Consider the following 23,559-nt stretch of genomic DNA (forward strand, 5'->3'; position numbering starts at 1 on the left):
GTTTCAATTTCAGGTCTGCTGCTCCAGCCCAAAGCCTCATGCGTAGTTTTCAAACATTGCAGAAGAAAGTTTATTTGTGCTGGGATACTTTTCTAATCAAATGGAAAATCCAACATGAACCATTTCTATATGTCAGTAAGACTTCAATAAGCATAGATTTGCAATATTCTTGATTTTGTGTCAACTGTCTTCATTTTACTTCTACAACTGTGCATATTATTTACATAATACACTGCAAAAATACCTGTAAAACCAACCATATATTTATACTGGGGGGTTTCAGTCTATTATTTAGCCTGTGCTCCCTGTCAGGTTGGATTCATGTAAATGATTATAGAATGAAACTGCATCATCAGCAACTCTGAATTTACTGTTCTTTCCTGGAAATTCCTACTGGAGATGGGAGGAGAAGGAAGGGAAGGCAGGAGAGGTGTGCCTTGAGGGCAAGAATTGCAAACCAAAGAGGACAGATCCTTTAGTCCAGAGGCCTCTGAGATTTCCACCTTCAACTCCAGACCCTTCTCTCCAATTTATCTCAAGACGATTTCATTAAAACACAAGATGTTTTTTTTTACTTTTTTCCCCAACATTTCCTGCTGTTCACACTGTCCCTATCAATGCTCTCCCAGGTGATGGATGCCTTTTTTTTTTTGCATTTACTTGCTGTGGGTACAGACTGGGCACTGGAAATGCAGTGGGATGCCCATGCTTGAGCCAGTGGATGTGAACACACAGCTCCTCAAATCCTCCTCCATAACTGCTGCACCCTGTCACACATCTGAGCCCCAGGGTGACACCCTGAGCTTCAGATTTTAATCTGCTGGTAAAAGTCAAAGCACATTTTTGGCCTATAGGCCATACAGAGAAAAGGAGGAGGATGTTCTGCCCTGGATTTCGTTGTATTTTGACATTCACGCTCCCTAAACATAAATTACTAATGTTCAAATATATTGTACTTCTTACAAGCACCTTCCAAGAACTGCCTGATTACCTACAGATTTCTCTCCTCTCTACAGACATCAGACATCCATCCCAGGTCTCCACAACCTCTGCTTTCTCTGCACTTTTGCCCTCACTCTCACCTTTGTGATGTTTCCCAGCTCTTTTTATTGCTCCTTCCCTCCAGTCTTTAGCTGAATTGCTTGCAGCCCTTTTGCTGGCATTTTTCAGACTCTCCAATATTTCCTTCTGATGTCAGCACCCCCTCCATGAACCAAACTTTGATCCCTGTACCCAGCAAGAGCAGGGTCTGGATGTTTGAGTGCCCAGATGCCAACTGCCAGGAGACTTTTCCAAAGCCAATGGAATGGAGATTTCCTCTCCCTTTTTGGTTGAAACTGGCTAAAATGCAACAACACTAGAAGGCAGGGAGGAAGAGAGACAGAAACCCTCATTAAAACCAAATGCCTAAAATTCCTAAAATTTCTACACTCATTACTTGTGACATTTAAAAAATTAAAAAGATAAAAATAAAAACCTTTATCAATATTTATGTACTGCCTATACTGAGGTCTAGAGGCTGAACTCCAGTACCCATTTCTTTTAAAAAGAGACATTGTAATTACTTTTATTTTCCATCAGATTAAAAATTGGTAAGACACTGATGTTTGTAGTTGTTGCTAAGTAGTGTTTGTGTTAAGGAAAGGACTTTCCAGGATCTCATGCCCTGCCAATGAGGAGTCTGGGGATGCTCAGATAGCTGGGAGGGGACACCAACAGGACAGCTGACCCCAAATGGCCACAGGGATATCCCATTCCATATGGCATCACTCTCAGTACATAAACTGGGGGGAAAGCTGGGCAGGGATCACTGCTCAGGTACTGGCTGGCATCTCTTGGCAAGTGGTGAGCAACTGCATTGTGCACATATTCTAAATATTTTATCATGATTATTATCATTACTGTATTTTTTTCCTTTTTTCTCCCATTAAACTGCCCTTAAGTCAACTCACACATTTTCTCACTCTCTCCCATGTGATTGTCTCCCTGATCCTGCCAGGAGGAGCAGTGAGAAGTGCCTGTGTGATATTCAGTTCCTGGCTGGGGTTAAACCCTGACAAGGGTTGAGAGAACCCTGAATGGCTTGAGAGAAATAAATACAAAATGCTGAGCTGATACTGTAAGGCACTGGGCACTGAGAGTGCTTTTGTGGGACAGGAAGGGCTGCAGGAGCACATTCCTGTGCCCACTCCTTCCCAGGCTCTGAGATTCTGCTTCACCCACAGAAGCCTGAAAATCTGCAGTGATAATGAAAACATTAATGCAGTCCAAGCTGCCTCAGTACTAGTGGGGCTAACTATTAAAATCTCATGAAAAACATAATGAAGCATTTTTATTTTTTAATTTTTATGCGCTAACCACAGAAGAAGGCAATTTATCAAAACCAGTCACCACATCTGACTAATAGTTTTGTACATTACAGGAATCCACCAGTAACTGATGAAAGCTGATAAGCTGTAAATGATTTCTCTTCTTGTAAATATTGCAAAGTGTCCAGCAGTGTTGGTAATACCGCTGCAATAAAATCAGTTTTTTTAAAAAATGAAAGAAAAGCTAAAAGCACTTCAGAAGTGCAGGGGGAAAAAAGTATTTTCTTTTTTTTTTTTTTTTTTTTCATGTTTATGTTGCTTTCCTTCCTTGTTTTTCTCTGGAAAAACACGAGTCATGTGGCTCTGTTGTTACAGGCTGCAATCTGGTGGGATGGCAGTGTTTAAACAGCATTTTTCCTAATGACAGCCGAAATGGCAGAGCCCTAAAGGAACAGCGAGGTGCTGGGAAAGGTTATCAACTCCACTCAGGGCATTTTGCCCCTCAAATCAGAGCTGAACTAAGGTACCATTAAAATATTAGGTGATGGAGAGCTTCTGTTTTAGCCAAGCTACAGCTCAGAGAAAACTGAAGGGCAATGTTGCTTTGCCAGAGCAGTGGGGATGGGGCAGGGAAGAGGAAGCCAAGCAGAGATAACAACTGGGACTCCACTCTGCTGGTGGACAACCTCCCTCCCAGGGCTCCTGGTCATGCCCCTGCTGTTGAGTGTTGTTCAGGAGACAAGAAGAAAACGTTCTGCTTTGTGTTACTTCTCATCATAGTGGCTTCTCCCGACCACTGGATCTACAAATGGTATAAATGAAAATATTCAGCCATGATTCCAACAACTCCTATTATTGATGTGTGATATTGGAGCCATTCTGAGTCTTGTGCTACCCAAGAGCTGGCGCAAATATCTACCAAATTATAATTTTTCTTAATTAAGGATGTGAATTCTGACATACAATGGACTTGCATTTTTCCTCTGTTGAAATAACCCCAATATAAAACCAATGAGCAATTTTAAAAGGTGAATACCCAAAGTACAACAGAACCCAAACGAAACTTTACCTGAGAGCCATAAAACATTTTTAAAACAGTAATGGGTGGACGTCAGCCTTGTAAGGGGGCCAGCACAGGCTGTACTTCACTTAAGCTCTATTTAAGGCTTTAATGTAGCATTTAAGTGAAACTTAGCTGGTGCATGACCTTTGTGCTGACACGGTGCAGAGCTGAGTGCTACCATTAATGATTTAACCCTCATAAGAAAGCTTTTCTTTAAGGACCTTTTTACTGCTGCCAAAACTTTAGGGGAAAAAACAAACAAACAAAAAGCCAAAAACATAGGGCTGGCTTTCCCCCTGTTTTTTAACACTCCAGGGAACCTGGTGGCATGGTCATCTCTTGTTCCCATGTTTCTGTATGCTATGGGATGAGGGCTTGTGCTCTTAGCTGTGCTCCCATCCTGTTGCCTGGATCAGGGATGTATTGCCCCTCTTAGCTGGGTCAGGGATGTGTTGCCACCAGATACTTAGGTCAACAAAAGTTTTAACCCTGGAGACCTTTTAACATGAAGCCACAGCTTCAGAGAATTGATTCAGGAGCCTGACACATCTTGCAGCACTGGGTGCACAGGACAATATTTAATGGAGGTTTGCTGCTTCCCCTTCTGACAGCTGCTGTTTCTCTGTTCAAGAGAAATCCACAGGGAGGCAAGGAAGACTTCCTTAAGGAAAAGTATTAAACCGCAACAACCAGGAACAGCTACAACAAAATCTCTGCTGCAGCAGAGCAGAACAGAGTGTAAGTGCTGCTCTCTGAAGCTCTGTATCCATGTCACTCTGCAGAGCCAGCTTTGGAAATCACAGCCCTGGAGAACGGGGGTCTCTGCGACGTCCGCGCCTCGGCGTGCAGCAGGATCCGGGTGTTTGGCCTCGGCTTCAGAGAGTCTCCCAGCCTGCACTGCCAGGTCACCAGGCTAATTGTAAGCTGCCTCCTCTTGGCTCCTAAAATATGAAATAGGGATGATATAGTCTAACACTGACATGTTTATATAGAAATCCTTTACTGTGATCTGTGCTATCTTCCCTCACTGCTTCAGCAGGTTACAAGTACCTTCCAAGCCCACTGCCAATGTGTTTGCTGCGAGTGAGGGGAGCTGAAGAGGCTCAGACCTTTCCAGACCTTCCATCCATTCACAGCTATGAATTGCTGATTATCTTTGTGGAGTTTTGTTTGACTCCTGTTTGGTTCAGGTGCTTTGTAGTCCACTGAAGCCTGAAATCACAATATTATTTCTCATTTCTCATAGATCTGGAATCTCTACACTTGGTTGTTTTCCTAAACACATTTAAATGTTAAGTTTTGTGGTTGAATATAGGGTTTCCTCACCACAGTTACAGAGGCTCTTATTTGAATTTTCTTACTCATACTTCAACAGCAAATCAGAGGTTTTGATGAGCATCAAACCCATCTCTTATGCAAGCACTGTAATTTTATCATAAACAACTATACACAGGGAATGCTGCAACTGAGTGATTTGGTGGATGAGCATCCTCAGTTATGAAATGTTTGATTAAATTCATAAATCCACCTCAGAACAGACACTCAGCCTGACTCCCAGTCGGTGCTGGCACGCTCACGAGGCACAGTTGAGATTTGCTGAGCCCCCTTAGGGCTCCATGGGCTCTTCCCAAGTTGGAATGTTTTGTGCAGCTGATCTGGAGGAGTGGCTGACATCACCTTCAAGGAGCCACGAGCCAGCTGCTGAGCTCCAGCAGGAAACACAAAGTTACTCGATTACATCAGCCCATCTTATCCCAGCTGCTCATCCCAAGTGCAGACCACAGCACTTCCTAAATCAATAGACCACCTGCATGCCTAGCTAAGCATGGCTTCCCCTTTACTGTAGCTATAGTAACAGCATGTTTCCTTTTAAATAAACCACCATGGAATGCCTGATATTATTGATTATAAACATAAACATACACTGACAACTAGAATCTCTTTATGAGCCTTCATTTTCTGCACTCTCCCTCTGCTTTGCTGTAGCATCTCGATGGCGAATGGCTATCAAGAGAAGAAGAAAGCACAAAGGCAGATTTCCTGAGCTCTGAGGCTGTGGACTGCCAGATCCCACTCCTGAACATCACAGAGGCTGTGCACTTCGTGGCCGGTGACGAGCCGTTCGCAAGATGGCAAGTGAAAGTAGGAATTTTATTATGTTTCTAAGAAACGCTTTGGAAAGAGAAAATCAGTTGTCATGGTAAATTAAAATGCAAAGCACAGTTTTCTTCCTTTCAGAAATGAAAATGCCTCTAGAAATACTCGCACTAATGTCATGTAGAGAAAAAAAAAAACACACCCTGTCAACCAAAACAATGAGCTAAACCCAGGTGTCTCTGTAGCCAATCCAAAAGGGCAAATTACAACCACTTCTAGAGGTAATCACCTGAAATGGATGCAGTTGTGCTAATCAATTGTTAATCATTAGTATTCCATTTTTGATAACCCCAGCTCAGACTCCTGATTAGGCAGCAAGTGTCAGAGGGCTTTGACTCCCTGGGTGCACGAGAAGTGCATACCCTGGGCAGGCTTCAGCTGGGATGTCACGGTCACAGTCGTGGTCTGAATGGCTGCAGGAAGAAGATGTGCAGTATCTGCTTCTTCTGGGTTTTCTGCTGCAGATTTAGCCCCTTTTCTTCACAAAATGGTACCTATTTTTCAAAATATCCCCAGGAAACCACTGCCTTCCCAACCCTGCGTGCCTGCTGCTCTTGGTCTCCCTCTAGGCCTGGATGGGTTTTTTCGGGAGATCAGGTTTTTTTTTACAAGACTGAGATTTTTTAAAGGCTCTGAAGCTGAGAAGAATATATTGCCGCTGTAGGGAGACTGCAGATGTGCCCTGAAAACTGCAGCATGCAAAATGAAACATGTAAAACACTCCCCTCACCCCTGCCTGTCCTGCACCCTGCAGCTGCCTGCACCCAGCTGGGGACACGTGCTGCCACGTGGCCTGGGGGAAACAGAAGGAAGTTTGGCAGGGCACATCTTCTAGTCAGTCATTTATTTTTAAAATATAAGGATTTGGGAGTTTAGGACATTAGGGTAAAGCCCTGTGAGTGCAGGGCCTGTTTGCTGCTGGGGTGGATCCTGGACCTTCCTTGTGTCACACACCAGGGCTGAACCAGGAGGGAAGGTCCTCTCTCAGGGCTCCAAAATTGCTCCAAAAAGGTATTGAACTCTGCCAGCTGTGAGATAAAATGCTGCCTCATGGTGGAAGGATCTGAGAGGGAGACACCCTGGGTGTTCCTGGCCCAAGAGGAGAGCTAAAATCCTGGTTTGGGCACAGGAAGGTTTCTCCAGTGTTCCAGGACATTGTCCTCACAGCACAGGTCTATTACAATTCTGACTGTGTTCAAGCGCTTCCTTTCAGCCCTGAGGAGGTCTGTACAATTTTTCTCATTCTTTCCCCTCAAAAACAGCTACAAAAACTCTTCCCATGCACTAAAGCTCCAGAAAAGCTCTGCACCTGCAAGCTTTCTGCCCTTTCCCTCTCCTTCAAACCCTGCAGAGGCACCAGGCTGACGGCTACGCAGCGAATGCTCAATTAAATCATCTCAGTCTGCACGTGAGTCTGGAACTCCTGCGGATCTTCAGATGAACAAATTGGGAAGGCAGAGCCTAGTGCTCAGTTTCAAAGGCAGCTGGCCTTACATGGCAGCACAGAGAACAAAATCATGGAGCTTTTCAAGATAAAAAATTACTTTCAATTAATTCCACAGGTGTTCAAAAATTCGTGTTCCAGAAAATTCCTCTTAAGACTTATTGCAGCTCATAAGACTTATTGATGATCTGGGTTATGTATCTATGTATCTACTTTCAAAACATAGCTAAAGGATTTTTCAGAACCAAAAGTCAACACAGTTCTTTCTGGAAATGTCACTGTTCAATATTTTCAGAATCTTTCCCCCTTCCCAAATGAAATTTCAAAGGAATCAGAAAAATTTCACTATAGCTAATTCACTACCAGCACTGGGGGAGCAGGAGCTCTTCTCAGTGCTCTTTCATTTAATCTCCTGTTGTAGTCATGTTTCAGATTTTGCCCATTGTTCCCATGACATGCTGCTGAATGCAGATAAGAAAGTACATGTGGCTACACCAGAGTGTTTGGCATAATTAATTGAGATATCAAAATACAAACCCATGCTTGGGCAGCAGATGACTTGAGCTGTCCAGGCAGATGCCTGGGTGAAGAGGTGAAAGAGCTTGGCAAGCACTTATCTAATTTGGGAAGCAGCTCTCATCCTTTTCATAAAGTTGTTGTTGCTGTATTTGTCTAGAATGGAAAAAAAAATCACAAAGAATTCAGTGAGGCAAAAACTGAATTTGAACTCAGCACAATTTTACACCTTTCAATTTTTTTTTTTTTAGAAACTTTCTTACAAAGTCTATGTAGAGTGATGCCAATAGCCAAGATCATTTCATGATGGGTGGAAAACCTGAGGCAGAAGCAACAGAGTTCGTGATCATCCTTTGCATTTCTGCAGAAGCAGGTCCTTCTTTCCAGATGATACCCATGCCCAAGCAAACAAGGCCCAACTCTAAGTGGATTTTTGCCTCTTAAAGTCCAAACAAATTAAAGGTTTGCTCAACTCAGTTCTCATCAAAGTATTTGTTCCACATCACTAATATGACTAATGAAAAAGCAATTAAAATAGCTATAAACCAGCCCAATTCTAAAAAGAGACCAAAATAGATGTTTATAATAGAATGTAGGAAAAACCAAAACAGATTAAAAAATAATCTCATTACAGCAGTTACATCTCACTCACAAGGCTCACTTCAGACAGAACACTTAGTGCAATTTTACAGCTTTTTATATTTTTCCCTGTCTAGCCATTTTTTCACCCATTATTAGTGCACCGGTATTGAGACAACATTGGGCACTCCAGTAAAATAATGAAATTAAATTAAGTTTAAATTGCACTAGGAATAATAAATTCTTAATGGAAGTCTTGCTGCCAGAGTCTTTCAGTGAAGAGCAGGTCTACAGAGAGATTTCAGTTTTTTCTCAAACTGTTTCAGTTTTTTCTCAAACTGCAGGATAAATCCTTTATTTCTTTTAAAAGCACTTTTACCTATAGTGCAACACACCATAGTCTAATATGTCAGTAGTCTGATATTTTCCTTAAACCAATGAATTTTACTAGATCAATGAATTTTACTGAATTTTTGGACCAATTTATATTAGTCCAAAGTTATTTCACTTCCACAAGTTGAAATTGTGAATATCCATGAATATTGTCTGTTCCTGCCCTTGTGGTGGTTTCTGCAGACACAAACACTCTGTTTAAAATGTAGAACCATCCCATGTGACATTGTAGGAGAATCTGCTCTATCATCTCCCATGAACTTTCAACCAATTCATGATATTTGCTGATTTTTACAAAACTTACCACGTATTTTTTGATCTCTGTACTTTTGTTTATCTTTCTTCAATTTAACTTAACATTCTTTCTATGAACTGGAAGAGTTTATTGAGTGATCAAAAACTTTATGGCCTCAGTCTTGTAAAAACCCCCTGCAAAGGGACCGAGGATGTTTCAGCTTTGTGGTCTTGGGAGAGATGGAGGAGGGCTGGGGATTCTTTTTTAATAGCAAGAAAACACAGGGGTACCTGATGAATCCAGAGCAAACCCTGTTAGATTTGCTAAGCAGCAGCTTTATTTTGACTGTGAGAAGACAAAACCTGAGAAATACCTGACAAAAGGGTTTCCTGCTGGTTCTCATCAGCGTCTACAGCGTGGCCTTCCCCAGGGTTTTGAGGTGCTCTTCAAGGTTCACACCTCTCAAGATGTCTCACAAAGCCCTCTCAAAAGCTTTCCACTTATCCACACTTGTCTGGTATATTTTCGTTTTTACTGTGGAAAAATATAAATTTACTCAACTCTTTTGTATCGTGGAAGCATTCTTATATAAAAAAGGCCATGTTTAAGGCTTCCTGAATCATCCATTATGAGCTGGGACAGGTGACTGCTCTAGGGTACCTTCCTACACAAATGAGACTGTTTCTCTCTCATATTGTCATCCCTTGCATCTTTTATAAGGTTAATTTCTAACAAACCTATGTAATGCACATTCTTCTTTTTTTTTCAGGCCAAGGATTTTACTTACAGATTTGCTATTAGTAAAAAAATGGTTCTCATTCTCATTTCAAATAAACCTATATAATACATATTCTTCTTTTTTTTTTTCTTTTTTTCTTTTCAGGCCAAGGATTTTACTTACGGATTTGCTATTAGTAAAAAAGTGGTTCTGAGTCGCAGCCAAAAATGTTAATTGTGTTTCACAACTCCTTGAAATCCCCCTTGTAGTACTTGAGTAAAGCTTCCATGAGGGTATCAGAAAAAAAAAATAAAACCACCTTCAGGATCAAACCTAATAGCAATCAGAAAGCTGAATTCCAGCTGAGCCAAAAGATCTTTTGGTTATTGATGAAGAATTTCCAGTTTGGAGCATTAAGCAATTTGTTAGCTCGCAGAGCCGCTCACAAGTGGTTTAATTTATCCTGCTGGCACGCATCCAGCTCAAGGGGGCAGTGGCATGGCTCCACAACGAGCAGACAGTCTCCATATGGAGCATTATGAGTTCTGAGGATGATTTTTGTCTCACTCAGGTCACTAATGATGGCGTGCAGTACAGTAACTCCCGAGTGCTGACCCTGTACGACGCGCTCTGCCAGCTCTGCCAATTCCACCCCACCGCACTCTGTAAATTAAAGGTAATTTAAAGATCATCAAGGTTTCATAAGGATCCTTCATCTCTTCCTTAGCCCTCTCCCTCCCTCGGATGTGTTGGGTGTAATAACTGCTCTGGAAGGGGAAAACCTATTTCACAGATCAGCTGCACAGCCCCACACTTTGCTTTTCTCTTTCACAGCCTCATGTCTGCGATGTTTTGTTTCCTTTTCATATTTACACCTGATAGAGCATGCTTTATAATGGACCCTCCTCACACAAACACCTTCAGGAAAGCTCATGGATGCCAATATTTATCCTTTGCAGCTGTTAGTGGGAGTAAAGAGAGTGAGGAGCCTGCCCTGAGAGGCTTAGCTTCACTTCTGAAGTGTCTCTGCTATTTTCCCTCTCCCAGCCTGTTTGGGGAGGGTATATCATTTCTATTCCCATTTTCTGCCTTAGAAAGAGGCACACAAAGATGCGTGTTGTACAGTTTTTGTCATGTGAGAACACCCTTGAGAGAGCATAAACCATTCCTGCTTGCATTAAACACTGCTAAGTAGAAACATTGAGTATTCTGACAGTTTCAAAACCGTAGCTAAAAGTCTACAGCTATGTTTTAAACTGCCAACGTGTTAGAAACTGCCTGCAGAGCGCAATAATCCTCAGTTTTCCTGTAGAATTATTGGTGTAGCATCCCTTAAAAAGATCTTCCCTTCTCTTTTTTCCAGAGGTCTGCATTAAGCAAATTATCTGGTTTGCAGTGGGGCTTCAAAAAAATTTTGGAGGGTGTTAGGTGGGATATTTGAATGTGCTGATTCTGCTTTCCTGCCCTGAGGCAAGTATGAATTAATAGGAGGCCACCAGTCTGCTTTTTTTTTTAAAGTGAAGATTAATCAGGTACATCTTAACTCATTTGCCTCACTGTTCTCATTAATGCTAATGAGAAAATACAGTTTTAAAACCTGCACTGATTGCAAGCACACACCAGTTACCAAAATTTTTTTAAAAGTTCACTTTTTTTCCAAGTGAGTGAGTGAATAGAAGTTACTTTATAGGCCTATGTGGTAGTTTGACCCTGACTGGATGTCTCAAAGTCCCTCTGTCACTGCCCTCAGAGAGATAAGGGCAGGGACACCCAGCACAGCCCAACTGAGGGCAAAACCACTTTAGTTTTAGATTAAAATAATTGTGTTAGAATCATTTCACTTAAAGCTAAGGTGAGGGCTTTTTGTCAAAGGCTTTCCTAATTCTTATGGTTTTGAAACTCAGAAATGGATGTGGTCTCTCAATATGGTGTTCCCTAGGGATTATAGTAATTTCTATTCTAGGATGCTTCAAGGGAATATTTGAGCTAGGCTTCCAATTGCATCAGACCACAGTCTAATTATACCCTTCTGCATTACTCTGCAACACCTAAATTGCTTTCAGAAAAGGTGTTTCAATTAGGGGACATTTTATATCAGCCCATTTCACATTCTGTGTTCTTTTATGGGGCCCATTCTGTACCACACTGTATCACATCAGATAAAAAAAATCTTTTTTTTTTTTCATCATAGCACCAAGCCCTTGAAAACAGCAATGTAATAAAATCTAATTAACATCCAGGTTTTAGTGCTGGAGATCTGTCATGTTCTATCATGTTGTGGCCATTAGGAGAATGCTTTTTGTTTCTCTACCTGACCCATTACCCTAAAGTGGTATTACTGACTAATGCAGTTTGCAAAAGTAGTTTGGGACACCAGTAAAGCAGTAGGCAGAAAACACAGGGCCAGTAGCAGGACACATATCAGTCTCAGAAAAACAAAGGAAGGAAAGGGAAAAATTGTGTTTGGTAGTTTGTCTGTCCTGCTGTCCCACTGTGGCAAGGACATCCCCCTTGTTCCCAGGATTATTCCATGTTTTTCTGGGAATCTGCATGGTCAGATAAAGTCCCACCTGCCCAGCACAGGCTACAAGGTCTGACTCCTCCATAGGACCTTCCTATGGGATAGATCTTTAACTCCATCTGTTAATTGTGTCCCTGTGTTCCCTTCTTAGATACCCAAATGCCTTCAACCCATGTGGGACCCACAGGGCCCCCTGGCCCTGGTGGGAGAGGAGCAGGTCAGCCCAAAGGCTGCTGTGCCCACAGAGCATCCCCACAGATGGCTTTGGGGATGTTCTGCCCCACCAAGGCACCAGGGATGTGCTCAGCTCTCCTCTGCAGCTCCCTCGTGTGAGCCCAAATTCTCAAGCACTTCTTTGTTCTGCTTTTATAGCAGAATTTCCTATAGCAGAATTTGCTTTTGCAAATGTTTATGAAAAGCAGGATTCCAATATTTCAAATGAAGCTTTTGTCTAGTCTCAGGCTTTGGGAGTCTCGTGGAGCTGACCTTTCATGGACACCTGATACTCCCCATATGAACAGTCACAGCTGGGAATAGTGACCACATGCACCACACGAGTGTGCAAATGGGAAAAGAGTCACATTAGAGTCACACTCTGTTGCATCCATCATCCATCAAAAAGCAACACCCCTTTGCCTAAGCTAAAACATTCAGAGCTACAAGGATCCCAAGCTGGGACTGGAAAACTTCCACAGTTTCCTCATCTAAGCAGAAAGCACCAATATTTAAATTGCTGCTGTTTCCTTGTTTCAAGAGACAAGTGAATTTCTGCTCATATCCAGAAATTATGAAATGCCAATTTCTTATCTTTCTTTTTCCTTTTTTTTTTCATTATCTTCATCTCCCACCCATTTTTATTTCCTTTTTTTTTTTTCAGGAAAATACATGCAATATAGATGGACTTTGCTATGGTGAAGGAGAGCCAAGCCCTACAAGCCCTTGTCTTCTCTGTGAACCTGACATTTCTAAGTTCACCTGGTCTGTTAATGAAAGTAAGACAGGGGTTTCTTTTCTAGAATTTAGAAGCACTTATCTGGGAATTTATGACTCATTTTATTAAATGTATCATTCCTCCATTTAGCTGAATCTATCCTGTGAGTGCACACGGACTCTTTGCAGTGGGAATAATTGGATACATCAGAAATGCAGACTCCGCTGCATGCACTATGCACCTTGTTCTGTCTGAAACTTGATAAATCTCAGATTAATAAATTAAAAAAATGCCTGAAAATTAGAATTTGATATGCTGGTGGCCCATGCAGTGCCCAAGTCTATCACCTAAAGGTGATGAACCCTAAATATCTCTGTCAGCATCTCGCAGGTACAAATCTTTAAGGAGGCAATTTGGGGAAAATACTGTTTTTAAAACACTAGCATGTATTTTTGGTGTCTGCAAGAATTGCTTCCTTTTGCTGAGCCAAATCCTATGAAATGCCTCAAAACAGAGCTTGGCTGGGCAGGGAGTCCAAGTGGTAGGGATCAGGCATTCATTACCTTCACTGCCACAGCACACTCATTCTGCAGCCCCTGGAGGCAGGGGTCATGGGGAGGCTGCCTTTTGAGGCATCTCCTGGAGGATGAAGACTAAATCATTGCTTTTTATGGCTACCTGCCCGGTGTAAACAACAACCATTGCTCACCCCACTCTTTACAGATAATCTGCACTTCCAGCAGCATTATCCTCACAGCCCATCTCCCTTACATGTGTGCATCTGATCAATATAAAGGTTATATTACTGCTTTTATGTAAATCCATGTGGTGCTTCCAGAAGGAGTTTCTCTGCTTTTTAGGCTTTGTAGACCTAAACACTTTATAGAAAGGTATGTGAGTCACAGAACCAGCCTGCTTCAGTTGTTTGGGGTTTTATTACATCCCAAAAGTTGGCCAACTAAAAATCCATTTGGATGAGTAGTTAAAATGCCTAAGGGTGATTTAGATCTGAAAGAGAGACTACACTTGAAAGCTGTGTGTTTTTCCCCAGCAAAATATTTAATCCAATGAGGGATATTATCTGTGACTCACAAACCTTGCCTCCTTTGTGCCATAGAATCATAGAAAGTTTTGAAAGGTTTGAAATGGACCTCAAAGATCATCTTGTCCCACCCCCTGCCATGGGTAGGGACACCTTCCACTAGACCAGGTTGCCCAGAGCCACATCCAACCTGAGCTTATATTCTGCTGGTCAGAGCAGCAGCATCCTCAGGGATGAGCTGGTCCGGGGTGTCACAGAGACAGACTCATTACTAATTTCAAGACAGCTCGATTTTCAAACTCAGGAAATTGTTTAAAAAGCAAAAACTGCATTTGTTTTGAAATTTATAAAACTAAAAGTTACCTGGGAACTCTGACACACGTCATGGTTCGCTTTTAAATGATGTCAAAATTTAAAAATATTTAGAAGAAAGGGTTTGTCAGACCGTTTTTCAAAAGCGTGGAAACTTCTTTAAAAGTTCTGCAGTAATAGTGAGAGTGTATATATATTTACTGGACGGCAAGCAGATCTCTGTAGGATTAGAAACACTCCTCCACAGACTCTTTTCAGAACATCTGATTTTATGTTATTTTGTGCCTACCACTTCCACTTACCATTCATTCAGTTAACACCTTTGTGTTTATCCATAAATGCATACCCTGCATCAATATTTCATTGATTACTTTGGGCACAACTTTTATGGGCTCCATGGCTTTAGTGTTTGGGAAATAAAAGGTAAATGAATAGATGGAAGCTTTCAACAGTTATTCCAGGACAATCTGCTGGACAAGCATTTTAGAAAGCTCTCATAACACAGCAGCAATAAAGGAGACACATATTTAAATAATTGCATCATCTAAGCTGTGCTATGGAAAGCAAAGTTGGATAAAAATTATATGCACCACAAAAAAACCCCTAATGATGATTTCCCATGAGCATAGTGCAAGGAGTCCTTATGAGAACACATATATAGTTCATAATGTTAGAGCATGTCTTGAAATTTATCCTGGGTATTAGAAACGTGCTTCAAGTTAAACATAAATATGGTCAAATTACGCTGTGAGAAGATTCCTTTAAATATCAATACCTGTCAATTTGTACTACTGGCTAAAGAGGAAAGATGCCTTGAGACTGAGGAGGCTTAGGACATGGATCTGAAATTCCTGGCCCAAAAAGAGCTGCTGTCACCTCAGGGTACTCATCTGATCTTACTTTTCCTTGGTTTCTAATTATAAAATGTAATCATTTTCTCTGCCTTGTCCTCCTTACCTATATACACTGAAAGTACCTTCAGGTAGCATTTATCTTCTGCTGCTAAACACCCTTGTAAAATTAGGGGGGTTTATCTTCATTAAGGAAATAGTGAATGTAAACAGCAGCCCTGGAAATAACAGTGCCAGTGGTGACATGATACACACCCCTGTCACTGGGGATGGACAGTCTCTGGCACTGAAAAACCTTTGCTCCTGATGAAATGCCCAGCTGAATTCACTCAAACTGCTTGTTTAATTACTCCTCATGGGTAAAGGCAGGAGAGTCTACTCAGTGGAAGAGTTACAATTTATTTTCCCTTCTGAGTTGCCTGCCCAATTCATTTGTCGTTCAGCATTTTGAGATTTATTTTATGTATGTTTAAATGGATGGATGATAGTTAGATTAAATATGTAAGTAAGTATAAGAAATATAATTAATTACAGTTTTAAGAAAAGTTGGGACTAAAGGGAGGTTATAGAAATCATGTATTATTTACTCATATGTCAGATAGTGCATCAAAATGAATCCAAGTGCAGGATGGGACAAAAACTCAGCATAGGGCACCAAAAAAAAAGGGAAGGAAAATGGTGTTCTTTTGGTAAAGCTATTTGTTGCCTCTAACACACAAATCTCTTCCTCCATCAGCCTCTGGGTATGATCTGCATGTTTTCTTTGAGAGCATTCCTTCAAAGACCCACACTGAGAACCTTTACGTGGGAGAAACTGGAGTTTATGTAATCATGGTTTCATTTTTGCTGTTTAGACAACCTGCCTCCTGTGTTCCAGGCCCCCTCCAGCCAGCTGCTGACATTTATTGGTGAGAATTTTGTTTACCAGCTAATAGCAGTGGATCCAGAAGGGTCAGCTGTGCTATTCATCTTGGAGGCTGGGCCACGGGATGCCAGGCTCTCTCCTGCTGGCCTGCTCCTCTGGAAAGTGGATTCAGAAGAAATGCAAACCTTTGAATTCACTGTGTCTGATGAGTGCAATGCACAGAGCAGATACTCCATTGAGGTAAGGGAAAGAACACTGGAAAGGAAAAACAAACTTGTTTGTCATGTCAGTGCAATTGTGCAATTGTCATCATAGCTAATAATTTGTTATTGTCTTGAAAAACAAGGCTTCAGCTATTTCCTCATAAGTGTATAATATCCAGAGCTGCAATAATGATCAATTAATGGAATAAATATCTCTGAGAACATAGAAACTATATACACAGGGAACAAGAGAGAGTGCTATTGATTGCTGTTTGAAAGAACATTCTTGCAGAGCCTTTTAATGGTTCATTAATCTGCTTTAAAATTCACATTTTGCATCTGGATTGCACAAAAAAAAGCATATAACATAAAAGACCAGGCTTTAGCTATAAAAGGGAGATTATAACTCATTCTCAATGATATTTTTAGAGGATGTCTTGCTCTTCTGTCTTTACTCCACACTCTAAGTTTCTTGGCAGAGCTTGTGCATGGCTTTGTCTTTATTGTATGGACTAACATTAATCCTCTGATTGGATGAGCTAATAAAGCAGGACACACACTCTTGACATAAGAACAGTTGTGTGAAGAAAAGATTTTTATTCCCAGAGATTCCTATTTTTACTCATTCAAACTGCAAAATACCAATCTGCTGAGCCCACACAGCAAAGGGGAAACTGGAGCCTAGATATGGCTTTAATGGAAATATTTCAAGCTAGACCTGTGTTATCTGGGGGAGATAATGCAGAGCATTGAATCTGTAGAAATGCAGTTGTTGTACATAGGTAAAATACAACCGTGGATCTCCCTCTCCTGAAGGGAGACACCAGATAAGGAATGCCACAGTCATGTTCCTGCCTGGGAGCCATTTGTAATGTGAAGGAGGAAGGTGGGCAGGCAGGCAAAGAGAAAAGATTTTTCCTTTCTTCTTTGAAGAATAAGGAACAAATTCTGCCCTCAGATACGATGTGAAATCTGCTGTTACAGCAAACAAGATTGGGGTTTTTCCCTTATAAGAAGTCAGAATGTGCTCCTAAATGATGAAGAAAGAAATCCCTTTGAAGTCGAGCTCTCAGTCAAATAAATAAGTACAGTGAGTATAAGACCATCCATCTAGACAAAGGAAATTGGTTAGAAATAAGTTTCCATAATAGTGGATAACATGTTTGCAGTGCAAATCTCTCCCTTCCTAAAGGGAACAATCCACATCCCAGCTGTGGTTATTCAGAGGAACCTTACCAGAATCCCCTTTTGCTTTTTCCAGGTTGGAGTGAAGCCCTGCAGCTGCCTCAGTGGTGGCACGTGTGTCACCAATATTAAATACCCTCCAGGCCTTGGTGAATACCTGTGCTTGTGCCCAAATGGATTTGATGGAGAATTCTGCCAGGAAGACGTCAGGGACTGCAAATCAAACCCCTGTGGCAGCGGGACCTGCGTGGACAGCGTGGGGAACTACTTTTGTCAATGCCCCCCTGGTCTGGGAGGTAACACCTCTCTGTTTGCATCTCTGATTTAACCACAGATGTACTGAGCTACAGGATTTTTGAGTTCAGCATGACCACAACCTCTGCCAAATGGACTGAAAACATAAACCTCTTCTGCTGCATGGCTTAGTTGTAGACATAGAAAGATGATATTTCTCTAATAATGAGGAAAAATGACCTAAAGCTCTGTTGTCCTGAAATGATCACTCAAGGAGGATGTGAACCTCCCAGATCTCTGTTGCTTCCTTCTCATTTCCCATGGGTTTGTCCGTCCATGATCTCATGGATGCAAGGAGATCTCATGGATCAACGATCTCATAGAGCAAGGAGAAGACTGAGTGAAAGAGAGAAAAGGAAAAGATCCAGGGCCTTTTTGTACTTGACAGGATTTCATTTAATTAAGCTGAGGAAAGAACTAGGATTTAATGAGGTTTCTTAGGTCTAGGAAGAAGTAGGTATGGAAAACATGGAAAAATAAATTGTCCTTTAGTCCTGCTTGAAGCTTCATTAAATTTAAGCACTAGGAAATCACAAGCCCAGTGAGTTGTCAGACATGATGATGAAACAAAATCTAACCCCTGAAACTCTTCAAGGCTGGTGCCATGGTTGGAAAATTCTATCCAGGCCAAAACCAGAAAAGCTAGCCAAAATGTGATTTTAAGAAATTAAGAGAAGAGAGATGATCACTTAACCCCCTGCTCTCTTCACATTCTTGGAGAGAATATACTACTACCAGTGTTATATTTTGAAAAATAAAGTAGAAGTAACATCAAATGCACATAATTATTGCTGCTTATTGTGCATATATACAGAAAAACATTCATTTTTAAACAAAAGCAGTGAACAGATTTTACTCAGTGGGCAAAGTACCCCTCCTGCCTGTCAGCAGCTTTATTGCTTTGGTCATGTGGGACTGCAAGCCTAGATTTCATTTCTATAAAATTCCAGCAGAAATGAAAAATAAAAATCCTTCATAAGTCCATAAAAATGGCCTAAAATGTCTGTGATACCTAATCTGTGTTGACTCCAGGTAATGCTACCTAATGGCCAAAGCCTGCTTCTGACCAAAGTCTTTACACCACCAGAAACTCCACCGAGGCAAGAGCACACATGGAGAATAAAGCTCTAACACAGAAGTTTGATCAAAATATAAAAATCCCTAAGCCAACCAAATACATGCAGAATGTCTGTAATCCCCTGGAAAGAACATTCCTACAAGCACAGGAAAAATTGGGAATTTTTATGGTGCAATTTATGGAGCTATACCATGAGAAAAAGTTTTGATTGCCTGTAAGGAGTTTGATTAAATGAATAAAAATGAATATAATTCCATAAGTTAATAACTTCAGTGGACTTGCTGACTGGAGAGACAAGGGCACACAGCATCTTAATGGTCAGAGAAAAACCAGGTTTTCCTGCACCTTGAGATCTTGCAAGTTAAATAACAGTGCAAGGGTTTTGCTGTTCTTCCCTGTTCTTCCCAAAATGCCAAAACACAAGCAACAAAAGAAAATAAAATAAGATATGATTGAGTGAAAAAGGAATACATCTCAAAGTTTTAATAGCAGGTGAAAAATTATAAACAAGTGGAGCTGCAAGCCAGCTGGGAAGCAGATGATTTTACTTCAGGGCAGGTTCGGTGACAACAATAAAAGCTCATTCTTGATGCTGTGTTTATGCCTCAATTCCCCAGAAAACCATCAATAATCTAACGAGAAGGCAATGCTATGCAGCTCAAGTGACAGCACCACTTCCCCATCAAACCTTTACAAATGACAGCAAACAGGCAGTAGAAACAAGAAACAAGAAGTGAACTTGTGAGAGCTTCCCCACCAGCCCTGCAGGGGAAGCAGCAGCTCAGGTGCATGTGTGAGAGGGTAAAATGTAAGAATGGCAACAAGGCAGGGAGAAAAGCCAGTAGGAAATCTGAGAGAGTTATTAATCCAGAGTTATTACTGGATTTCTGAGTGTTCAAAGCTCATCCATTTTTCATCTGCATTGTCAACAAGATAACAAAGTTCCCTGTTGTTTATTCCTTTGGCCACAGGAAGCAAGAACATCACCCACCTGAGAACTCATGCTTGATAACTATGCCAATCACAAAATCATTATTTCTTTCCCCATATAGCAGTGATTAGTACAAACTAATCACTTTAGGGGTGGGATGGGCAGTAAGATGGAACCATAATTTCATTTATATTTCAGGAAACTGAAGAAACTCCCAGGATGTGTCACTGGTTTCTAATAACTATAGAGACCCTAAATGGGATTTTTCTGTTCCTTTAGAGTCAGCTTAATATGAACACAGTCAAAAAATCTTTCTTTGCATCTGTAGGTGGTCAGCTCCTATCAAGGCATGAAAGGACTTCATTTTCTCAAACAACTTCCCATGCAGGGATGGAGAAATATAGCTGGCACACAAACAGATGGTTCAGCCTTGGAACTTGATGAACTTCTATTCCTATTATTTTCATTTGTACTGTAGCAGTGCCAAGACAGTTGAGACTCCCCTGTGCTACGGTGCACAGGAGGTCCTGTAAACAGAATAATTGACACTTCTTGGTGCAGTTTCATGTCCATTTCTGCTGCTCCTTCAGCATCATGCAGCCAAGTTTCAGTCTTTGCAAACATTTCTCCTTGGATTCATCAGGTTTGTCATTATGCCCAGATTGGTCAGACACTGTTTAAAATCTCTGTGTGAACAGCAGTGCTTGCATAGTTTCACCTTTACATCACAAAAATCAGCCAAGGGGCTGAATTTTATCTTGTTACTTAGGGTGTTCCTTTGATTTCTGTAATGCCCTTGTCCTTGAGATATGAAAGACTGCCCTCTGCAGTGCAAAAAGAGTATTTAAATGTGAGAAGGGAAGTATGAGAGGGACCAAGGGAGAAGTGACTGTTACTGAAACTGGAAATGATGATCCTCCTCTCATTGTTTATGGTAGCAGGTTTAGTCTTTGTACGATACTCAGAGAAAGGACGTAATTACTAATTTAATCAGAGGGTTACTCATTCAATATTTTCCATGTGATGTCTAATAATTTCCCAATGCATCACCAGAAATCAGCATCAGAGAAAAGCAGCCTGATGCCAGGAACGTGATAATTGAAATCTAGTGAAATATAAGCAGTCAGCCAAAATTTAACAAGGGAAGGAAAAAGGTAAGCCCAGATCTTCAATGCTGTGTGATGTCCAGAAACAAGAAGCAGGAAAACCATAATAAATTATGCTGAGATGGCAAGGAAAAGGTATGCAGCTTTCTTGCTGCTGCTCTTTTTTCCTCAAGAAGAAGCAGGCATGGGAAGGTGATGTCACCTGCTTTTTCGGCAGCTCAAACTATAAAGAGACTTCATTTTGAGTTTTTCTACACTGAGATACTATTTTAACATGAAAGGACTAGTGGAAGCTGTCTGCAATGCTGAAGCAATGAGAGATTATGTTGTAGGAGGTGAATAATAATTCTCTGTTTTTATCATCCTGCAATTCTTTCCTCTTTTCTTTTTTTTTCTGAAGGAAAGGGAAAAAAAAGAAAAAAAAAAGCTTCTTTTATGCTTAGACCTTTTGTCCCAATAAAGCTGGATATCTGATATGGATCAGACCTTTCTGTACCTGGTGCTGTGTGTTGAGGCATGTCCCTGGATTCTCCAGAAGCTGTCCCAATCTCCTTGTTCATTCCTGCAGGGACAAAGGGGATGCTTTAATGAAAGTGGTCAGGGTTGGTTTGTGGCTGCTCCCAGGGCTGTACATCCTGTGACCAGCAGTAGCCGAGCAAGTTTGCCCAAATGCAGAGACAGCAGCACCTGGAGAAGTTTTAAACAATATTATATTTGGTTACTCTGCTCCATTGCTGTTCAGATAGTGATTTTATCTTTTGGGTCACCCTCCCTTAATTTGATTCATTAAGTCACTCAATGTTGTGAATTTGAAAATCAGTTGCTTTGAGGGATGTTTAAACCCTTCTTTATAAAATCAGCAATAGTCAAGAGATATTGTTTTGGATTCAGATTCTGTGGCAGCCTGTCCTCTGAATACCAGCACTGTGGCTCAGTGGCATCTTCAGAATGTTCCTTCACATTTTGATTTTAAATTGAAAAATTTGTGTTGTTTTTAAAACTGATCATTTTGTAAGGTTTACCTTCAACCAGACTCTATCAGGCCAGTTCACAGCTATGTGAGGTTCACACAGAAACAGAAAGTACAATAGAGGTCAGTACATGGCTCCTCATATCCTAAAGCCAAAATGGTGAAATCCGTGGGGTTCTTCAGTACATGACAAAGATCTCACATTAACAAGGCAACAAAAACAGCAGCAAAGACATGACATGAAGGGGCAACATTAATTTCATTTATGTGCATTTTTATTTAACATGCACAGCTTTCCATGAGCAGTAGTCTCAAATTCAGCACTTCTGGTGCCAATAATGACAGCAATAAACAGTGTGATAAAAGCAGGTTTAAGTGAGACAGTGGGGAATTTGGCTGGAACATGAGTGACATACCCTGTAATGAGTTTGCAGCTGAGAAGTGAGGCTTTGTCTGCTTCAGCATTTGAGCTGAACTACAAACAGGGAGCCTTTCCTGATTATTAACTTCCCCTTTGCTTTGCCACAGGGCTTACTTGTCAGGAAGACAAGAATGAATGTGAAGAGGGTCTTTGTTTTCCTGGAGTGTCTTGTATGAATACCTTTGGATCTTATGCATGTGGAATTTGCCCCACTGGGATGGAGGGAAATGGTAAAACTTGCAAATGTAAGTGTTTTACATGATTTATTTTAAGAGATGGTGGGGGGATGGGTTCAATTCTACTACTATTATCCCGAATGGAATATTTTGCCACTCATTTCAAGTACAGACCCTTAAATGTACAAATCAGACTATTGTCATGTTATATTAATGTGGATATTTGCAAATTGTTCTGCTAATTTTCATTCTGGTGGAGAAGGAGCACCACAGCCTACAAAAGAGCACTTTACAGATAGATAATTTACCAAGGACACTGCACATTCCCCACTACTTCACTTCTAAATACACATCCATGAGTGAGCATTTGGTGAGCACCTCCAGGGCTGATTTTGCTTTGGGTGACAGCTGCTAGGAGAATAAGAGAAAAGTCAGTGTGCCCAACATTTCCATCCTTTCACCTCTGTTTCCAAGGTGTGCTTTCATTAGAGGACACAGCCCAGGGAATGCTTGGCATGAAGTCAGTCCTCAGATCCCTGCTAGTGAAGGAAAGGGCCATTAACAGTTTTAGATCTGCTCAATATTTGCTTTTAGAGCAACAGACTCTTCACTGGGGAGCCTACAAAGGTGACTTTGTACTCTGAGACCTTCCCAGCACACTTGATGTGACTCACATAGCCCCTGCTTGTTCCAGTCACATGGACAAAAACCTTCTCCAAAAGAATTTTTCATTTTTTTTTAAGCAGAAGGCAACAAATCAACACCTGAAGACTTTTTACTTTTTTTCTTGATATTTCCAAAGAAATCCAAGTGGAAGATGCATATATTTCCTGTGCAGTGATTAACACTTCCTCATATTGACTACAGAAAGGAAAGAAATATCCATTGCAAACAGACTGAGTGGTAGCTGCAGGACCCTGGCACCAGCAGCACTGCTTTTGCCAGATTTACCAAACATTTCAATCATATTGCCAAACACCTGTATATAAAGTTTTCTGTGATGTATCATTTGGCCACATTGGTTATTTCAAAGTGATTTTGCATCTGTTTCACAAATGCATATTTTAGTGGTTAACTTGACCCACAAAGGAAGGATATACCAAATAATGTGCTTTTGAAAAATATAACATTTCTTATTTTGCATTTTTTAATTACAGAAAAAAAACCTGTTTCTGAAATGAACGTTTATTAGAAGGAATAAACCTGAGGGCTTATTTGTTCACCTAGGATAGGAGAAATCATTATTTTTAGCTCTGATT

General features: G+C 41.0%; 1 protein-coding gene across 1 annotated transcript in view; it reads left to right on the forward strand.

Moving 5' to 3' along the window:
• The window catches only part of LOC106632255 (von Willebrand factor D and EGF domain-containing protein-like), a 169,765-nt gene that overhangs the window by 93,656 nt on the left and 52,550 nt on the right, over window positions 1-23,559 (forward strand). The window contains 7 exon segments of the mRNA XM_031057240.1: window positions 4,155-4,291; window positions 5,359-5,514; window positions 9,986-10,090; window positions 12,813-12,927; window positions 15,926-16,176; window positions 17,401-17,620; window positions 22,232-22,369. Of these exon segments, the coding sequence (XP_030913100.1) occupies window positions 4,155-4,291; window positions 5,359-5,514; window positions 9,986-10,090; window positions 12,813-12,927; window positions 15,926-16,176; window positions 17,401-17,620; window positions 22,232-22,369 (1,122 nt within the window).

This window comes from Geospiza fortis, unplaced genomic scaffold, assembly GCF_000277835.1.
Source record: "Geospiza fortis unplaced genomic scaffold, GeoFor_1.0 scaffold112, whole genome shotgun sequence".
Classification (NCBI taxonomy): domain Eukaryota; kingdom Metazoa; phylum Chordata; class Aves; order Passeriformes; family Thraupidae; genus Geospiza; species Geospiza fortis.